The sequence below is a fragment of the Macrotis lagotis genome, chromosome X (genome assembly GCF_037893015.1).
Source record: "Macrotis lagotis isolate mMagLag1 chromosome X, bilby.v1.9.chrom.fasta, whole genome shotgun sequence".
Lineage (NCBI taxonomy): Eukaryota > Metazoa > Chordata > Mammalia > Peramelemorphia > Peramelidae > Macrotis > Macrotis lagotis.
The window spans coordinates 248,637,594-248,659,201 of record NC_133666.1 but is presented as its reverse complement, the minus strand read 5'-3'; the positions used below and the strand labels follow the sequence as shown (position 1 = coordinate 248,659,201).

At 33.0% G+C, this 21,608-nt stretch overlaps 1 protein-coding gene and 1 non-coding gene across 7 annotated transcripts in view; both read left to right on the top strand.

Moving 5' to 3' along the window:
- Positions 1–21,608, top strand: part of AP3B1 (adaptor related protein complex 3 subunit beta 1) — a 374,259-nt gene that overhangs the window by 105,775 nt on the left and 246,876 nt on the right. For all 6 annotated transcript variants that reach the window (XM_074204381.1, XM_074204379.1, XM_074204375.1 and 3 more), the window contains exon 6: positions 2,310–2,376. In XM_074204381.1, the coding sequence (XP_074060482.1) occupies positions 2,310–2,376 (67 nt within the window). The remainder of the gene's footprint in view (positions 1–2,309; positions 2,377–21,608) is intronic.
- On the top strand, positions 9,692–9,799 carry LOC141503729 (U6 spliceosomal RNA). The gene has a single exon (XR_012473055.1). It is a non-coding gene; the product is annotated as a U6 spliceosomal RNA (small nuclear RNA).

Genomic DNA, 21,608 nt, shown 5'->3' with positions numbered 1-21,608 from the left:
CAGTTTTGGACATTACAGATTTTTCAATGATATAGACTGTAAAGAAAGAAGTTTTATATTAGGCTTTATACTAATGGCAGCACAATTTAAAGAAATTATTGGAGTTATCTTCAAATTAGTTTCCAATATGTTTATTCTGGAAATAGGATTTTAAAAGTTACCTACAGAGTTAAATGTGAAGTGATAGAGACCCATGATACCCATGTGGTACTTCTCTCCATTTTACTTAATGTTTACTTTGCATGTGTTATTAGGAGCAAGTAACTGTTCCACATCTGATGATGTTAGTTCTATCTTACGCTGTCCATAAAACAAAAAAGTTTTAATGAGAAAGGGGGACTGAAGGGATAAAGGAAAGGTGACATACCTCTTGGCCCTTGGAAAAAGGAATTGAGGTCACAAGTGGAATGATGGTAGGCTGTCTGATTTTGAGTTGACTCAGCTATAGCAAGGAGCAGTCATTAAGGCCCTCACAGTGTCAGGACACTGAACATAAAAGTATTAACCTTTATTTAGAAGCTTCAGTATGCACCAAAGTTTTCCTGAGTTTCTGTCCTACTTTGCAAGGAGGAGTTGAGATGTAGATCTAGAGTTCAAGTCCTTTATCTAATGAGTAACCATATGGGATGCTCCAAGTTGAACCTCAAATGGAAACTCCTTTGTGTTTCTTATACTTCTTTGTTTTATTGAACTAAATTTTGTTACTCTTGGATTGAGTATGCCTACATATGAAGTCAGAAAAGCTTTGAGTCACTGTATCATTGTATTGGTGATTTCTGGACCAGGAATAGCACATCCTATAATATCTAATAATATGTCAGGCAGTGGAAGGAGTTCAGAATGCGGATGGAATTCTATTCTTTCAAGGTTGCATATAATAATAATAATAATAATAATAATGTTAGTAGTTGTAACAGCAGTATTAATAGCTAGCATTTATATGACACTTTGTTTAAAAATATTTTATAAATATTATTTTATACTCAGCTCTTCTGAGAGGTGCATACTGCTATTCTTCTTCTTCTTCTTCTTCTTCTTCTTCTTCTTCTTCTTCTTCTTCCCATGTTCCTGGAATTTACTGAGGGAGGTAGATATTAAGTGACATACATAGAGTTATGCATGTTAACAGTTATAGGAACTGTTTAAGGCAGGATTTGATCTCAAATCTTATTGATTCTAAGTCTCATACTCTATTCACTGAACTCCATAGGAAAATATAAATATTACAGGTTGAGAGTTCACCTTGATTGGGAAAATATACATCTGTCATATTCATAAATGAAATAAACGGATCTAGTCATTTAGCATGGAGGGGTGGAGTACTAGGAGTTCACTTATTCTCTGAAAACTATAAAAAAGCTTAGTATTTCTTATTATTTCCCTTGAAATGATGTGGAGAGCAAAACTGCCAAGATGAGTTTGGTATATTCCAGGATCTCTTGTTATTGGGTGAGAATGATCAATTTAGTGATTGGCAATGTGGTGTTTGTTATGTAACTTCCTGAACTAGCACCAAATTGTTATATTCAAATTCTACTAGATTGTAAACTTTATGTAGACAAGAATTAAATTTTAATTATCTTTATAATTCTTCTGATGTATCGCATCATGTGTATATTTTGCTTAATAAATATTTGAATTAATAAGTACATTATTTCTCAATGTGATAATCAAGATTACATGTAACTCTAATTTTGGGAGTTTAAAATGTAATCAGCATGTTATTTGCAAATTATTAAGAGCTGTTTCAATTTTTCTTAGATAAAATTCAATGAACATATATTACTATAACTAATATATGAAATTTCAACAAAAGTCATTTCTTGCCCTCATGGAATTTATAATGAAATTGGTAATTTTCTTTTTTCCTTTAGATTTTTTTTTTTTTTTGGCAAGGCAAATGGGGTTAAGTGGCTTGCCCAAGGCCACACAGCTAAGTAATTAATAAGTGTCTGAGGCCAGGCACTCCTGACTCTAGGGCTGGTGCTCTATCCACTGCACCACCTAGCCGCCCCTCCAAATTGGTAATTTTCTGAATAAATGTGAATGTCTTAACAAATTTCCTTAGCAGTGTTGATATTTTTAGTAACTTTGAAGGGTAATATTATTATGCCCTTGACTGAAGAAAATTTCATTATTTTCTTTTGAATCTATTTCCTTTGCTCTTCATTTCTGACTTTTCTAATAGCTGTATTCATTTTGCTGCTGAAATTTAATGGCATGAAATCATGCTATAACAATTTAGACCAGAATAAGAAAACAATTGTTTAATAAATTTGCTCTAATATTTTATTTCTCTTTGTTTTTAGCCTTGATCCAGAACAAAAAGATATGTTAATTGAAGTAATTGAAAAACTTCTGAAAGATAAAAGTACAGTAAGTAAACTTTACTAAGCAATTATCATTTTTCAGTATTAATAACAAATAATCATTCTCTAAGTTCTTGAAAAGAATCTTAAATTTTTATTTTTTTAAAATTTTATTTAAGGAAATGGAGTTAAGTGACTTGCCCAAGGTCACACACCTAGGCAACAGTTGTTTGAGGTCAGATTTGAACTCAGGTACTCCTGACTTCAGGGCTAGTGCTCTATCCACTGCACCACCTAGCTGCCCCAAGAATTTTAATGTTAATCTTTATTTCTTCTATTTTTAAATTTTTTAAATCTTCATAAAAGGATATTTATTTGTATTTTCTTTATGTTTATTTGTATGATTTATGTTTTGAACCAGAAAATATGCCAACAAACACCTTAATAAACCTCTCCTAAAGTAGGTTTCCCAAAACAGTTAAATCAGAAAGCACCTGATTTTGTCATTTTATTTGAAAGGATAGATTACTTTCTATTATAATAGCTAACATATTTTTTGAAAAAAAGTTAAATTGATGACTTTTGTTTTTTTTACTAATAATTATAGTTTGTTTTTTTTACTAATAATTATAGTTATTTCTCAATATATCCATTTGAATGTTCCCTTATAACAGAAAAAGGCTCAACATTATATCTAAGAGCTTGGGCAAGATGCTTCATTTTTAAGCCTTCTTGCCTCTACTTAGAGGAGTACAGGGTAGTCTATAATATTTTTCTCTAGGACCAAGACTGGTCAGTACAACTAATCAAAGTTGAGATGCCATTTGTTGTGATTTTCATTTGTATTTTAGTTGTTCCATGTGTTGTTTTCCTTGTTTGACTTATTTTCTTCCAACATATCCTATATGATATAGGTGCTTTTTAAAATTCCTAGGGAAAAAATATTATTCCTTTGTATTGATATACCAGTTTCCTTAGCTATTCTATTGGTGTTGGATATCTACTTTGTTTCCATTTCTTTGGCACTAAAAAAAAAAATGTCGGCTTTTAAAAAAATTAATTAATTTTTAAATTTTACAGTTTTCCCCCTTATCTTGCTTCATTCCCCCATCCTCAAAGAACGGAGTCTATTAGTCTTTACAGTGTTTCCATGCTATACATTGATCTAAATTAAATGCATTGAGAGAGAAATCATATCCTTTATGAGAAAAAAACTAAAATATAAGAGATAGCAAAATTACATAATAAGATAACTTTTAAAAAAAATTAAAGGTAATAAGTCTTTGGTCTTTGTTAAAACTCTACAATTCTTGCTCTGGATCCAGATGGAATTCTCCATTGCGGATCCCCGAAAATTGTCCCTGATTGTTGCACTGATGGAATGAGCAAGTCTCTTAAGGTTGATCATCACCCACATATTGCTGTTATGGTGTACAATGTTCTTCTGGTTCTGCTCATCTAGCTCAGCATCACTTCATGCAAATCCTTCCAGGCATCTCTAAATTGTAATCTCTCTTGGTTTCTAATAGAACAATAGTGTTCCATAATGTACATATACCACAATTTGTTCAGCCATTCTCCAATTGATGGACATTCACTCAATTTCCAATTCTTTGCCATCATAGAGCTGCTATGAATATTTTTGTACAAATGATATTTTTACCCTTTTTCATAATCTCTTCAGGGTATAAACCCAGTAGTGGTATTTCTGGATCAAGGATGTGCATATTTTTATTGTTCTTAGGGCATAATTCCAAATTGCTCTCCAGAAAACTTGGATGAGTTTTCCACTCCACCAACAATGCATTAGTGTCCCAGATTTCCCACATGCTTTCCAGCACTGAGCATTGTCCTTTCTGGTCATATTGACCAGTCTTGAGAGGTGTGAGGTGGTACCTCAGAGATGCTTTAATTTGCATTTCTCTAGTAAGTCATGATTTAGAGCAATTTTTCATATGACTTTGGATTGCTTTGATTTCCTTATCTATAAATTGCCTTCACATAGGATGTTGTTAATACATGTATCTGTGTGGTTTTTCTTTCTGAGATTCTTAGGGCTATACCCATTAGTGGAATTGCTCACCCAAAAGATAGAAACATTCTAGTGACTCTTTTTGCAACATTCCAAGTTGTTTTCCAGACTGGTTGGAACAATTTAAAACTTTTAGCTCAGTTTGTCAGTATGACTTTTTCCTTTGCCCTGTCAATTATGGATTGTCCTTCATCATTTTTGACAGTTTTCTGTATCTGAAATGCAACCACAGTTTTGTTTTAGTTAGCATTTTTCTCATTAGTCAGCAGGAATTTATTAAATGCTTACCATGTTTTAGGCACTGAGGTTATTAAGATATCACGAAAGACAAGAAAACAGTCCCTGTACCAAAGGATTGTACAATGTATTGGGAGAAACAGCATGTAAATAACTAGATAAAATGAAAATATATCCATAATAGATGAAAATACCCAGAAAGGGGAAGACATTACAAAATGGAGAAACTTGAAAAGGGGTCTTGCAAATTGTGGGATTTGAGCTGAGTCTTGGTAGAATTCATAGAAATTTAAGAGACCAAAGAGAAGGAGCACAGACTTTTAGGCATGGAGGATTTTACAAAGATGGGAGATAATCAGTGTTAGGGAAACTGCAAATCAGCTTATAATATGCATGGAGAGTCTCAGTGAATTTTAAGACTAAAGATGGGAAATGGCCATGTTTAAGAATTTAAAATGCAAAGCTGAGAAGCTTATATTTGATCCTGGAGATGATAGAGGAGCCCCTGAAACTCCTTGAGCAGGTGATGACATAGTTAAATCTACATTTTAGGAAAATAATATTGACAGCTGAGTGAAGGATGAATTGGAGTGGGGAAAGATTTGGTCAGTCATGCCAGTTATTACAGTAGTCCAGGAGAGAGTTAGTGAGAGCTTTATCTGGCATAAGAGTGGCTGTATTAGTAGAGAAAAGGGGACTTGAGGCATTACACATACACATACACACATATATACATAAGTATATATACCATAAATATATATTCCATCAAAATTGGGGAGAGTTTTGAGGGAAAGAAAATGAGTTCTGTTTTAGTCATATGAGTTTGAAATGCTCATGGGACATCCATTTCGGGATGTCCAAGAGTTAATAGGAGAGAGAGGCAGTTAGGTGGTGTGGTGGATAGAGCATTGGCGCTGTAGTTAGGAAGACCTGAGTTCAAATATGGGTCCAGTCACATGATACTATCTGTGTGACATTGGACAAATCACTTAACCCCATTGCCTCACAAAAGTCAAAAAAGAAGTCAATAGGAGATAGGTGATTCTCACTTAGTAGAGAATTTAGAGGTAGATATTTTGATTTGGGAGCCATCTATGTACAGATGATTAATTGAAGTCATGAAAAGAGAGAGGACCTCAGGATAGGGCCTCTAACCCTAAATTAGGTGTTTCCAACCTGTGGCCTTGAATTCTGTAGTGGCCTCTGAGGGGTTTTTGTTGACCTGTGCAACCCAGAAGAGCCAAAATGTTGAATAACCCTAACCTAGATAGAGGGAGTGACAAAAATCCATCAGTAAAGAAAATAAAAGAGCAGTTGGAAAATCCAGAATAAGTAATGTTAGGAAAGCATTAGAGTGGTAAGAGCGCTGAAAAGGACAACGTGATGTTGTCAAATGCTGTAGAGGTTAGGAAAGATCAAACTTAGAAGAATTCATCCAGTGTGGCAATTTAGACATGAGTAACTGGAGAGAACAGTTTATAGAATGATGACATGAAAAGCATGATTGCAGAGTGTATAAAAAAGATTGAGAAGAGAAGTTGTGGTACACAATACTAGTTGAATTTCTTAAGGAGTTTAGCCTTGAAGGAGAGAAGAGATTTAGGACCATAGCCATCATGGATGGTCATATCAAATGAGAGTTTTTTAAGAATAGTGGAGACATGGGCTTGTGTGTAGATAGCAGGGAAGGAATCAATAGATAAAGACAAGACAGTGAGTGTTAGTAGGGACAGTTTACCAGAAGTTACAAAGGGGATGGGATCAAGGATGAATTGGAATGGTTGGTATTCCTAGGGTAATGACCATTTCTTCATCTAATCCTGGAGTAAAGAAGGAGATAATAGGAAAAAAAAACTGAAGAAAGGGGAAACTCTTATTTAGCAGTTTGATTTGTTCAGAAAAGTAGTTAGTCTTGAGGGAATAGTAAGAAAAAGTTGGGGAATATAGCTTGTCATCAGCTACTCCGGATTTAGGATGATGGGAACATATTGATACGACAGTATGCTAACTACTGAATAGTGTCGCTAAACAAAATATAAGTAGTGGGATAAAAATATTTGAGGGTATGAGATCTTAATGAGTGGTCCAGGGTGTCTTGCTTATCTTGGAGAAGACTCTGGGAGGTAGGAGAGGTAGGAGTGGTAGGAAATGTCCCCTTGATAGCTTGGAGAATACGTTAGGGTTTACTCCATTGAGAAAGGGGAACAATGACCTTTCCTCCCCTTGCTTAGGTACAAGAGGGTTATTAGAGATTTGGAAGAGTCTTTTTTTAAGGTCATTTGCATTTCCTCTTTTGAAAACTTTTTTCTTAACGTTTGGTCAATTATCTATTGGAGTATGATTCTTGGTCTTGTATGTTTATCTTAATTGCCTATTATTTTGGTTATCATACTTTTATCAGAGGTATTCCAAACAAAGAATTTCCTCTTGTTTTATTTGTTTATTTCCTCTTTGTTTAATTTATTTTTATTTATATTATTTTATTTATGTTATTCATTTATTTATCTATTCACTCCACCCCATTTATTTATTTATTCATTCATTCATTCATTCATTTATTTATTTAATTGTTTCATTTATTTCCTCTTTGTTTTTATTTGTTTGTTCAAAAAGTTTAAACGTTTTTATTTTCCAGATCTGTGGTTTTATTGGTAGTAAGGAGTTCCATATTGAGAATACAAGCCTTTGTAAAATGCTTGGGGAAATTAAGAGAGTAAGTGATTTGGTCAAAGTCATGTAGGTGTCATAGTTGAGATTTGACAAGTCATCCTGACTGAGGCTAGCTCTTCATCTACCAATAGTTCTTTAATATAATTAATAAAACTATTTTTTGACTTTTATGATCACTAATATCTTTCATTTGGTTATAAATTATTCTCCTACCCATAGATTTGAAACCTTTTTTTCTAGTTTTTTGTGATGTCTTTTTATGTTTAAATTATGTACCCAATTGGGTCTTATTCTGTTACATTGTATAGTGATGATCCAAACTTATTTTCTGTCAAATAATATTAGTAACTTTCAGTAATCCTTGTCTAAGAAAATAGGAAACACTGTATTTACAAAAATGAATTTTTTCTTTTTCTTAAAGATTTTTATTTTGAGTTTTACAATTTTCCCCCTAAACTTATTTCCTTCCACCCACAACCACAGAAGGCAATTTGCCAGTCTTTACATTGTTTCCATGGTATACATTGATCCAAATTGAATGTGATGAGAGAGAAATCATATCCTTAAGGAAGAAAAATAAAGTGTAAGAGATAAGAAGATCAGACAATAAGATATCAGTTTTTTCCCCCCTAAATTAAAGGTAATAGTCCTTGGTCTTTGTTCAAACTCCACGGTTCTTTCTCTGGATACAGATGGCACTCTCTATCACAGACAGACCCAAATTGTCCCTGATTGTTGCACTGATGGAATGTGCAAGTCCATCAAGATTGATCATCACCCCCATGTTGCTGTTATGGTGTACAGTGTTTTTCTGGTTCTGCTTATCTCACTCAGCCTCAGTTTGTGCAAATCCCTCCAGGCTTCCCTGAATTCCATCCCTCCTGGTTTCTAATAGAACAATTGTGTTCTATGACATATATACCACAGTTTGCTAAGCCATTCCCCAATTGAAGGACATTTACTTGATTTCCAATTCTTACAAAAATGAATTTTATAAAGCATCCAAAGAATGAGTAATTTCAGTATTATATAGTTTATAAAAATATTTATAAAAATATTGAGCTCATTCTCAGAAGCAACTATTATCCTAATATCTAAACCTGGGAGAGATAAAGTAGAGAAAGAAAACTACAGCAGTAGCTGTAATTACTGTGGATACAAAGATATTTTGTAAACTATACCAAAGAGACTACAACAGCATTTTAAAATGATTATAATCTTTTGATTGGATTTAAACCAGAAATTGCAGAATTGATTCAGTGTTAAATATTAAATATTAGGAAATTTGTAAGGAATTTGCAATATTAGGAAATGTTGCAACCTATTGCAACATATTAATTCTATATGCAATAGAAGGGTATCTTAGCATGGTTCCTATAAGGCTGGCTTTAAAACAGGGATACCTGGTTCAAGTTCAGCCTTTGGTTTTATGACCCTGGGCAAATCATCTAACGTTCTATGGCAATACCCTACAATTCTAATGTAGAGAGTTTCTTCACCTGGTCGTTTTTGTACTAATAAAATCTTAGGTTTGGTACCTATTCATAAGATTTATACCAATTTATACTTGGAAAGTATTAACATAATAGTTTATATTAATAAGAACAATAAAAACCACACGATTAAAACAATGTAGAAGAAAAAGCTTTTAACAAAATGCTACACTTTCTTTTTAAAATTATTTACATCACCTGTATTCTGATGGAGGTGGGCGTGGGGAGGCCACCAGAGGAACACAAATATTATGCTCCTGCTCAAGTGCTCACACTCTTGTGTTTCTTTTACATTGAGGGAAGGAGGAAGCTAAAAGGTTAGCATATGAGTGATTTGCTCAGAGGCAAGAAAGATAAGGGGCCCTGTCAGTCCTCCCCTTCCTCCTCTCTTCTTCTTCTTAGCTAAAAGAAAAGACAGGGAAAAGAGTGGGAAGATAAGTCCTAGCAGCAATTGTTACTTTCATCTGTAAATATCCTTTATTACTCAACAAGGTTAGGGAGGAAGAACTGGCACCTGACCATCAATGTCCATCTCTCTTCCTGATTTATTAATAAATTTTTAAAATAATGAAAACAATTTTTAAATGTTCTTTAACTTTACTACCCAAGAGAGTCAAGGGAAATGCTCAGAGTGTTCTTAACCCTGTAGCTGTGAGTGAAGCCAACATATCATGGAGGGGACAAGGATTGGAAATACATAAGATTAAATAAAATTCCATGATAAAATAAGAATTGGAATTATCTAATGGAGAGATACTAGAGGTTTTTCCATTAAGATCAAAGGTAAACTGGACTGTCCATTGTTATCACTACTATTTGATATGGGTATAGAAATTTTAGCTTTATATGTCTCTCCTGCTATTAAGAATAAACTATTGCCTTCCAGAATCAAATAGAGAATTTTTTTTTTCCTTTTAAGCCCTTTACTGTCTTCTTTTTAACTCTTTTCATTGCTTACTTCGGCAGCACATGTACTAAAATAGGAACGATACAGAAAAGATTAGCATGGCCCTACATAAGGATGACACATGCATGAAGCATAACTTTTACACATACTTTGCTATTCAGGGACACTGGTTCTTCACACACATTACTCCATGATACTCTTTCTGTTCCTCTTGCCTGGAATGCTTTTACTTTTCATTTTTGTTTCCTGGTTTTCTTCAAGACTTGATTCAAATTCTATGTTCTGCAGGAGACCTTTTTCATATCATAGTGTGAGCTTCATGAGGCCAGAGACTGATCTTTTTGCTTTTCTTTCTATTCTTAATGCTTAGCGTAGTAATCCTTAATTAATGCTTGCTGATTGGTTGATTTGATTTCTGTGGTAAGTAGAAGTAAGTTTATCAAGACTAGATGGGCTCAGCTACACTGAACTTACATGCCTTAAGTGCCTGGGAGGTTATGTTGGTAGTTTGAGCCTTAGTCTAATGACAGTTTCATTGTACTTTGTAGTCTCTGAAGCCAGATGTGATGAATCTCTACTTGGGCAGCAGGATGTATTCCTTGTGTAGCAGTGGTTCATTGCCAAATTAATAGATGTTGCCACTACAGTGGGTGGGATTAGTGTATTCTTTAGGAAAGAAGATCTATTGTAAAAATGTTGATTTCTTAATTAAAAAATACTACAAATTTATTTTTATTTATTATGTGAAAGTTTTGCTATCAGTCAAATCTATTTTGCAAGCTTTTAATAAACACTTTCTGTTTTTCTTTTTTCTTTTTTCTTTTTTCTTTAGTTTTTTGCAAGTCAAATGGGGTTAAGTGGTTTGCCCAAGGCCACACAGCTAGATAATATTAAGTGTCTGAGGCCGGATATGAACTCAGGTACTCCTGACTCCAGGGCCCCTGCTCTATACACTGCCCCACCTAGCTGCCCCTAATAAACACTTTCTAATGGATAGTACTTAATAGTAGTGAATAGTATTTAATGGGTAGTGTTTAAGCTTTGTATTCATGTCTACAAAGGACAAAAATAATTTCTGTGCGTAAGGTCTGTTGTTACATTTATTGGTAAATAAGACTAACAGCCATTTTATACTTCAAAATGGCATTATGTTATATGCTCTTTCTGTAGCTATCATATTTGTTTTGTTTTTCTTGCATTATACTATCCTTTAGATTCCTGATATAAATCTAACTTGCTCATAATGAATTATTTTTTTTCTCTATTACTGTGCGTAGTTTTTTTTGCCAGTATTAAAGTTTTTTAATTTATAATAATTTTTAATGTTGGCTTATTGTTCGCTTTCTTTGTCTTTACTTTACTTGGTTTGACTATTAGTACCTAAATCATTTTTTTTTTTGGTAGAAGTGCTACTTTCTTTGGTATGGTGAGGAGAAGGGAGCTTTATGTAGTATGGGATTTATGAGGATTTTTTTTTTTTTTTAGATTTTTCAAGTCAGTGGGGTTAAGTGGCTTGCCCAAGGCCACATGGCTAGGTAATTATCAAGTGTCTGAGGCCGGATTTGAACACGGGTACTACTGACTCCAAGGCTAGTACTCTATCCACTGTGCCACCTAGCTGCCCCCGATTTTTCAGTATTTTAAATGTTCCATTGAGTTCACCTGTAACTGAGTCTGGTTTAGGACTTTTTTTCTCTTGAGAAGTAATCTATGATTTGCTCAATTTCTTTTTCTGAGATCAGGTGATTAAAATTTTTAAAAATTTTGAGAAAACATACTGTAGTTATCCTTTAATATATGTGGATTTCATAATCATGGTTTTATTAGATCTTTATATTTAATACTTAAATGGAGAATTTTTAGAGATTGAGTCATATTGCAGAAAATTGCAGATGATATGTATTTGTAAGGGAAGCTAAAAAATTAATTTCATAAATGCTATATATTATTAATCTCTATTATAAGTTACTATCATAAATTCATATATATATACATAAATTTATTATCAACAGTTAAGTTTTGTTAAAAGTTTCAATGCACTTAAGAACTATAGAGGCCATACCTACAATTATTACTATTATTTTTTTCTTTTTAATTTCAATTTTTTTCTCTCCCCTTTACTTTATCACTCAAGCGAGTCTATATTTTTTTGGGGGGGAGGGGGTATTTAGTTTACTCTTAAACAAGAATATTTTATTAATGTATAAAAAGCACATTGTACAAAATGAGAATAAATAAATATTAAATGTAAAGAACTATAGGCTGCATGTTCTTTTTGGGAAATGCCTCTTCTTTGTCTTCTCTACCATTCAGATTTAGTCACTTGATTTTTTTCCTTATAATAATGGTTGTGTGTTGTGTTTTTTCTAGAATGAAATTGGTAAGGCATTTGAGATTACACTGCAAAGATTCTGCATAGTGTGCACAATACTAATTTCTCCTTCATGGAAACTTCAATCTCTTTATGTGTGTAGTGTTGTTTTACTTGTTTTATGAAATAAATAAATAAATATGGTCAGAATTATTATCATTTTTAATAAATTTATTTTTCTAACTACATGCAAAGATAGTTTTCCAAATTTATATTTTGATGAGGTTTTGAGTTTTACATTTTTCTCCATCCCTCCCTTCCCTTCCACCTCTCCTTAACAGTGAATAATCTGATACAGGTTATACATATATAGCTATGTTGGTCATATTTTCATATTAGTCATGTTGTGAAAGAAGAATCAAAGTAAAAGGGTAAAAAGCCATGAGAGGGAAAAAAACATAAACCAAAAAACAAATTTAAAAAATTGAAAATAGTGTGCTTGGTATGATCAGAATTATTAAAAATCAAAGTTTAGAGTTAGGACCTTGTGTCATTTATGGTTTTTCACATTTATGAATATTGTGGGATGACTGTATTTTACTTATATTAAGTTTTTGAGTTTCTTGTTGACATAATTTTGACTCCATGTTTCTGTTTATTGTTGTTCAATCATTTCAGACTGTTCATGACCCAATTTGGCATTTTCTTGGCAAAGATACTAGAGTGATTTGCCATTTCTTTTTCCCTCATTTACTGATGAGGAAATTGAGGCAAACAGGGTTAAGTCACTTGGATAGAGTCATAGAGCTAGTAAATGTCCGAGGACTGCTTTGAACTTACAAAGATGAGTCTTCCTGACTGTAGACCTGGCACTCTTTCCACCATGCCACCTAGCTGCCCATAGGTTTCTTTCCTTTTAAAAAATTGTTTAATTTTATTCCGAAGTTAACAATGAAACAAGCATTTCCATAACATAGTAAAATATGGTGTGTGTGTATGTATGTGTATATATATATGTATACACATATAATTTGGTATTTCTTTTAAATAGACAGTGATATTATCATGGAAATTTTTTCTTTTTTTCTCTGCCCCTCCTTGATGGTTACCATTAGACACAATTCATATACGTGTGTGTGTGCGTGTGTGTGTGTGTACACATATATGTGTGTGTGTGTATATATATATGTGTATATATATATATATATATATATATATATATATACACCCACATATTAGACTATTCTGTACATCTTTTTATTAGTTTTTTCTCTGGATACAGAGGGTTTCTTTCTTCATATGTCCTTCAGTAACTGAGTTATTTCTAATAGTCAAAATGACTTATTCATTCAGAGTTGTTCTTAAAGAAGTATGGTTTTTACTATATGAATGATATACAGTATTCTCTTGGTTCTGTTCTTTTTGATCTTCATTATTTCATGCAAGTCTTTTATTCTTAGATTATTAAACTCATTTCTTATAGCGGAGTATTCCTTCATATATACCACAATCATATACCACAGCTTGTTTAGCCATTCCCCTATTATTAGACATCCCTGAAACTTCCAGTTCTTTGCCACCATAAGCAGGAGCTGCTATAAATATTTCAGAACCTCTAGATTTTTTCCTTTTTCTTGTAATCATCTTGGAAAACAATCTAGAAGTGGAACACCTGCCAAAACAAACCCAGGAGTTCTATGAACAAAATTATAAAAAAAAACCTTTTTTTATACAAATGTAATTCTATTTAAATAATTGGAGAAATTTTAATTGTTCAAGTAGGCAGGACCAATACAATAACAATGACATTCCAATTAAGTTACCAGAAATTATTTTACTGAATTGGGAAAAAAATTGTAATATCATTTTTTGGGGTAAATCAGTGGGGGTTAAGTGACTTACCCAAGGTCACACATAAGTAAAACTTATCTCTGAGGTCACATTTGAACTCAGGTCCTCCTGATTCAGGGTTTGTGCTCTGTCCATTGCATCATCTAGTTGCCTTCAACCAAATTTATTTGAAAGAACAAAAAGACAAGGATATCAAAGGAACTAATTTTAAAAATGTAAAGGAAGGAGGTTTAGCAGTACCAGATCTTAACTATATCATATAGCTGTAATTATCAAAACTGCCTTGGTACTGATTACAAAATAGAAAGGTACATCAGTGGAACAGTAGATATACAATTTACAGCAGCAAATAAATATAGTAACCTTGTATTTGGCAAGTTTTGGAATAAGAATTCATTATTTGGTAAATGTCTAGTTTTATTGTTGTCTTACCTAAAATAATAATTACAACTATCCTAAGGTGACTTCTTTCATTGCACTAGTGTTTTATTTTGTGAACTCTTTTTAATTTCCAGTTGCCATATATGGATAGACTGGATATTGTGGTGGACAAAGCAGTAGAATTGGAGCCAGTAGACCTTGTTTGGACCTCTGTCATTAAAAGATGAAAGCAAAGTTTAGTGTACAGCTCTCAGTGAGGTTCTCTAGATTGGTAGAATTTTGTTATCATAGCCATACAAGTACTAGCATCCTTGTGAGAGTTCCAGAATCAGGGTTTGGAAACAATATGATTTGAAACTTACATGACTTTTTGCTTATAGAGAAAAAGCTTCATTTTTTATAAAGCTCTTTTTTCATAATATCTGTATTTTTAGTTTTTTTATAATTTAAAAACAATAGTGCTAATTATTTTGCACTATTTTATGTATGTCTGCATAGCTTTATGGTGTAGTTGATAGTCTGCTGAGCACAGAATCTGGAAAATTTGAGTTCAAATTCAGCTTTGTTTCCAGCCCCTTTTACTAACTATCTGTGGGCAAGTAATTTAATTTCTGTTATCAGGTTTGGTCACTGTAAAATGAGGATAACAGTAGCATCTATTTCCTATGGTAGTTTGTAAGGATCAAATGAGATATTTGCACAGTGTCTAGTAAGCACTTAATAAGTGCTTATTTCTTCCCTTCCTCTTTCTTCTTGACGAATTTGTTAGCAGCTATGTTTCAGAGAAACTAATTAATTTTTAACTTGTAAATAAGGAAGATTAAACAAACCAGACTAATTAGTTGGAATGGATTCTTTTAAAATTGGTGTTATACTTGCATTTTCAAATGTAATAATAACTTTTATAACATATAATATAAAATAAATGATAACAGAAACAACCACTTGATTATCTCCTTGTATCATTTATGTTGACAGAAAATTCTTTTGTCAATAGTATTTTGGGTCAGTGGTCAGTATTAGGCCAATTAGAAATATACAGAAGACCTAATTAGTCTCACTTTTCCCTATTTGGAAAATGAAATGATGGACGATGTGATATCTTGTAAATCTAGATCTATAATACTATTGGATCTTTAGGATAATTATAAGAAATATCCTATTGTTATTTTACTCCTAGACAAGGCTCCTGAAAATCTTGAATGTCTATCCATGTTGTTTCCTGGAACAGTCATGAAAATTCATAAGCTCAGGTCCATGTATCTAGTGAATGAACACTCAGAAATGACAATCTAGAAATTCAGGACTGGGTGCCCTTTCAAAATTTCACCATTAAATCTTCAAGAATTCCTGAATGCTGGCACTTTGCTTGAGATAAGCAAGAGTAACTGAGTCCACTGTTTGCTGAACTCCTCTTGTACCCCTTGAAAAGATATAGGACCTATGGAAAATCAGCAAAGATACAGGACCTATGGAAAATCAGCAAGTGACTCTCTAGGTACAATGAAATATTTTCCCAATATGAATGCATCTATAGGTCCCCACTTTTGCAATGAAGGGAGGTAAGTAGGTTTACCTTTTTTTTTTTTTGACAAGGAAATGGGGTTGAGTGACTTGCCCAAGGTGATTGGCCACAGCTTGGTGATTATTAAGTGTCTGAGGCTGGATTTGAAATCAGGTCCTCCTGACTCCAGGGCTGTTCTCTATCCACTGCATCATTTAGTTGCCCCACAAGTAGATTTTCTTAATTCTTTTCATTAAATATTTTTCTATTTAGTTGAATAATGTCTTCAGTTTCATTTTTTTCCTTTACGTGTTTGTGTGTCTGTGTCTGTGTATGTGTGTGTGTATGTATACATTGTTTTCTCAGTTCTACTTAGCTTCATTGTGCAAGTTTTTGCATACTTCTCTGAATACATGTCCAGTAATACATCAAACATTCCATTCACCATTTGCTTTTTTCTTCTGTGGTCATCTAATTCATTTCTGAGCACCTAAATGACACAGTGAAGAGAGTGCTGGACCTGAATTGAGGAAGATTCATTTTTCTGAGTTAAAAATCTGTCCTTAGTCACTTAGTGATTCTTTGACTTTGGGCAAGTTATCAAATTCTGTTTGCCTTAGTTTTTCAGTGAACCAGAGAAGGAAATGGCAAAATTACTCCAGTATCTAAATCGGTTCATAGAGTTGGATGTGACTGAACAACAACTTCATTTCTGGTTCTATGTTAACACAGAAAAAATAATTTGAGCAAAGGAGTTTGAGAAAGAATGATCAAATTGAAGAAGACCCAGGAGGTGGCAATGAAATACAAGCCAACATAAAGAGTGTTTATAGGAACATAGGAATTGATTAATGATACTAGCAGCTATAGAAAGACCAGTATAATGTGGATCAATACAAAGCTGTTAGATTTAGCATTTAAGAGATTGTTCGTTTTTTTTTGAAATTACAGATTCAATTGAGTAGTATGATCAGAAGCCATATTGGCAAGGGTGTTGAGAAGTGAGTGAGAGGTAAGGAATTGTATTCCACAAGTCTTGTTCAGCATTTCTAGAAGTTCACCTGTCAATCCACCTGTGATGAAAAAAGTCTATAGTTAGAGAGGGTGTCAGGGCAAATTGAAGGGATTCATTCATTCACCTTTTTAAGGCAATGTTTGTAACTTAGTTTTGAAGGAACTAACGAGTAGAGAAGAGATCAAAGATGAAAGGAAGACAAGAAAAACAGGAATGGTTTTTAGGGGCAAGTTTCCAGAATTGGATAGAATCAAGGACATCTTTATTTTATTAGAGACAAAAAGCTAAAGGAGGGAGAAAGTATAGGTAATTGGGGCACATCCCCCCAAGGTGGGGCAAGGGAATAATCATCAAAGGCAAGAGAAAAGGATGCCTTGCACAGCATACCCCCCCCCCCCCCATAATAAACATAATTGTGAAACTCACACCAACCATCATTTGTTTGGTTGGAGTGGTCATCTTTATTGTGAAGGACTAGTATTAGTAGCCTGGGGTAGGGATTTACTGAGTCCTTGCCATAGAGGGTCAAGGTGCTTTACTGAAGTTCATTGACCTTCTCTCAAATAGTTTGGACTATGGGATGGGGGTAAGGGGTAAATGACCTTGAGCAGTGGGATGGGAGGTCATTGTTAAATGTAAGCTACATAGTGCAAAGAAACATTAATTATAGAACTTATTTATCTGTCCAATATATCCTCTATTACATTCCCTACTCTTAACAATTTAGGCCAAATTCAGTTGGGAATTGGGACATAGGTCTCTTGAAAAGGGAATGCCTAGCAGGACCACTTTGAAGGGTCCACTATGCATCTGAAAATTGGCTGACAGCATCCAAGGGGTACTGGTTCTAGAATTGTGTAGAGGTTGATGTCTATCTAGCACCACTAGTTGAAGATGCTTTGCTTCTAATATAGAGGAAACAAATCTTATAAGAAGATTAATCAAACAGGTCAAACATTAGTAAAATAAAAATGATTAGGTGGGATAAGTATATCAGTCACTAAGGAGAAAAATTAGGAGCCCCACCTAGGGGAGGAAATGTTCGAGAAAAGCAGTACAGAAAAATATACAATAATTGCTCCATGATCTCAACAGAGATTTGGGGTCAGTTAGTAATTGCATTTGTGTGTGTGTGTGTGTGTGTGTGTGTGTGTATGTATGTATGTATGTGTGTATTGTGTGTATACACACACACACACACATAAGACATATATCTTGTAGCAGTTCCTCAATCCAGGTCTTTTAAATATGTGGGTGAACATGTGGTAGCAAGGCATATTATGTTTATCCCTGTCTTTTCTTGACTGCTTGCTCTGTGGGGATTTTCTGTAAAGGGGCATTATTATACAACATCAAACTAGTACCTAATGAATAGAGCACTGACCCTAGATTCTGGAAGACCTGAGTTCAGATTGGCCTTTAGACATTTAATAATTGCCTAGCTGGTAACCTTGGGCAAGTTACTTAACCCCACTGCCTTAAATAAAATAAAAAAAAAATTAAAAAACCACGTATAGAACAAGATCAAAATATCCTTAACTTTTGACTTCAGGTAAGAGTCATAGTTGACATCTGCAGGAACAATTCCACTTCATAACCAGACTCGAATAAGCAGGTGAGAAACATTCCTTTTCAGAGGAGCATAATAAAGAATAAAAAAATTTGCTTTCACTTACCAGTTGTCTCCTCTCCTACTTTCCTTTAAAACAAGTAAGTACAATTAGGCAAATAAAATCAGCATATTGGCTATTTCCAACAATGTATTTTTGTTTTCTGAACCCATCATTCATTACCTTAGATCATCATTACTTTGAAGTCAGTGATCTAGCTTCATTCTTTTTCTTTACATTATTTTCATAATCTTGTAATTCTTGTTGGATCAGTTCATGCAAGTCTTCTCATATTTCTCTTTTTTCATATTTTTCTTCTAGTCTCATTTATTTTTAATGAATTTATAGTGGAAGGTTTTGTTCATCTGTAATTTTCTGTAGAAAATATTGCTTCTTAGGAATCCAGTGATTTTGAAGACATTAAGATCCATTAAAAGGAGAAAAATAATTTGTTTCAGATGACTTTTTTCCTTCATTTTAGAAGACTTACAGATATTTGATGAATATATGAAGTTTTTAGCTAAAATGTCTGGCTAAGATGATTTTTGTAAGTTGATTTAATGTTTGTAAAAAGCTCCACTGTTGTGGTGGGGGGAAAAACAATCTTAGTTTGTGCAGATGTTTTATTGTGATAGATCTATTATCCAGCTATTAGAAGATAAATGACTGATCTTTCCTATTTTCCATGTCTCCAGAAAATTGAAATAAGAAGGGGAATATCATTTGGGTTGTATGATTAGGGCAGGTGGGATGGCCATTAATTTAAGAGAAGGAAATCTTGGCAGCATTGGCCAACTTATACCATATTATCAATCAAACCTTGATGCACTTCTTGTGATGACCCAGCACTCTCAGGTTTTTGCAGCGTTAATTAGAATTCATGACAAAATAGATGCAAGGAAACGTTTTGTACCCTTCATAATTTTATAGAAAATTTATTGTTATTAGAGGAACCATTTGCTTAGTGTGATTTTTTTCATTACCAGGTTGTCAACTGGCATAGATAATCTAGAGAAAATATGAACTCCATAGATTGGGTGTCACTTTTGTTGATGGTTCATGTAGTTTACCTTGGAGCGCAGCTAATGGCTGAAGTTCATAGCAACAGCACAGAAAACGTGGCAACCACTGGAAGACAAATGAACCATGTTTATTGCTTTAATATAAAAAATACATAAATGGAAAGCTGCATTTGAATTTGATGAGCTCATTGCTAGTTTTGTTGCAGTGATTTATTTTCTCCCTTATACAAAAAGCTACTATTGACACAGTGAGATGGAAATTAAGTGACTGTATTTTGGAAACCAATATTTTTTGGTTTTAAAATCTGAGTGGATCATTTTGTTTTAATTCTAAGTATTTTATGGAGTATTGAACATTTAATAAACTTCAATTATCAACTATTTTACCAGCATATAGATATAGACTCAAACTGTTAAGACAATAGTAGAGTGAATTCTATCAAATGGTCAGTTATAGCTTTTAAAATTATGTTATCATTTTTCCTTCATCAAATTCAATTCAAACAGTGACAAAATAACTTTTTTTCCTTCTAAGCTTTTTCTAATAGTATTTTCTAATTGAATTCTATTTTCTTTAAATAGTTCTAATTGAATGCTATATGGAGACCAGGTACACATAGTGATTTAATTTTTGCTGTTGTGTAATATTAAAAAATACATTAATTTTATTTGGAGGTCAGGTAAAGACTTGTCAATTCTTTCATTTCATTTATTCATACATTCATTTATGTTTACTTATTTATTTGATTATCTTATATTTGATTTGAAATTTAAGGATTCCTTTACGCTAATTATCTGTATATTTACCTTCCCCAGATAATTTATTTTAATATATATTCTTATGAAGTATTTTATAGACAGTATTTTACAGTTACTATTTCAGAAAAACTCAAATTTCCATTAGTATATACTATAGATTGTGCTTAGTGATTTTAAGAGATATTTAAAAGACACTTTTTTAATCTTTTGAAACATAATGATTTCCTAATCCTTAATATCTATTTTAAAGGAAGATTTAATGTAACAGATATCAAAAAAGTAATGTTTAAGATACAAACAACTTTCCACATAAACAGAAAATGGGAAATTATCATAAGCATAATACATTTTGATTTAGTTCTCACAAATAATCAATTCTTTGCTTTCTGGAATGACTTGCATACATGCTGGGACCAGCAGGTACCAGTACATGGGCAGGGCTGGAGTCAATAAATGCGACTTCACGTTTATACTGATTGGTAATTCATAAAATCCCCACAGGACTTGAAACTTGTTTAGCATAATAGCAAGTCTATATTCTGAGCTGTTTTCTTTCAATTGTATTGTTGGGTGCATATTAATAAACCGAATGTCAGCCAGATACAGGGAAAAATACTAAAATATGAATATCATTGTATTTAATATTTTTCAAAAAGTGCCATTTCAATAAATTGTATTTCTAGTTAATTGCTTACTTTAAGTCATTGGGGAAATTTTAGAGGTTGAAATAAAGAATCCCCAGTGTTCAGAAAGAATATGGCATTAATTTGCTACTAGAAAACTGTATCACATCCTGTCTAACTGCATATATATCAGTGGTTCATATAGCTGTCTCATCAAGTTAGATATCCTACATGACATAGAACTTGATGGGGAAATATTAATTAAACCCATTCAGAAAAAAACAGTAATGTATAAAACATTAATTTTCTGATGTGATGATAATTCATTTTCTAAAAGTCATACCTTTTTGGGCCATATGGTCTTTCTGCTATTCACATTATTAGGTTTGATGAAAATTTTGTGAACAGGAAGTTACTATGTATGTACGAAGAAATTATCTGCATGAAATGTTACCTAAATGTAAGATCAAGAGTTTCTTGACCAAAATGTGCTTGTGTCTTTCTTGTTAACTAAATAACTGACTTTTCATTAACAATCTTGAACTTCATTTAATGTTTTGATTTGTTTCATTTGAATGGCATATTATTTGTTAATTATGTATTTGAGGCTGCATTAGCTTTTAAAAATAGGAAAATTGATTTGTTTAGTTCTAGTTTGATTCAGGTATAAGAAGTTTAACTGAAAGTCAGAATCCTCCAATCGAAATTTTCAAGCTTTCTGTTTTAGGAAAGTGTTATGTTGCCAGATATGTATTAAATAATAAAGTTTTTCCTTATGTCACTGAGTTTTCTGTTGACTATATTGTTTAAGCATTGATGGTTTTTTCACTTCTGTGACATTGTAAAGCATTGTACAGATTGGCACAACATTAAATATTTTGTTT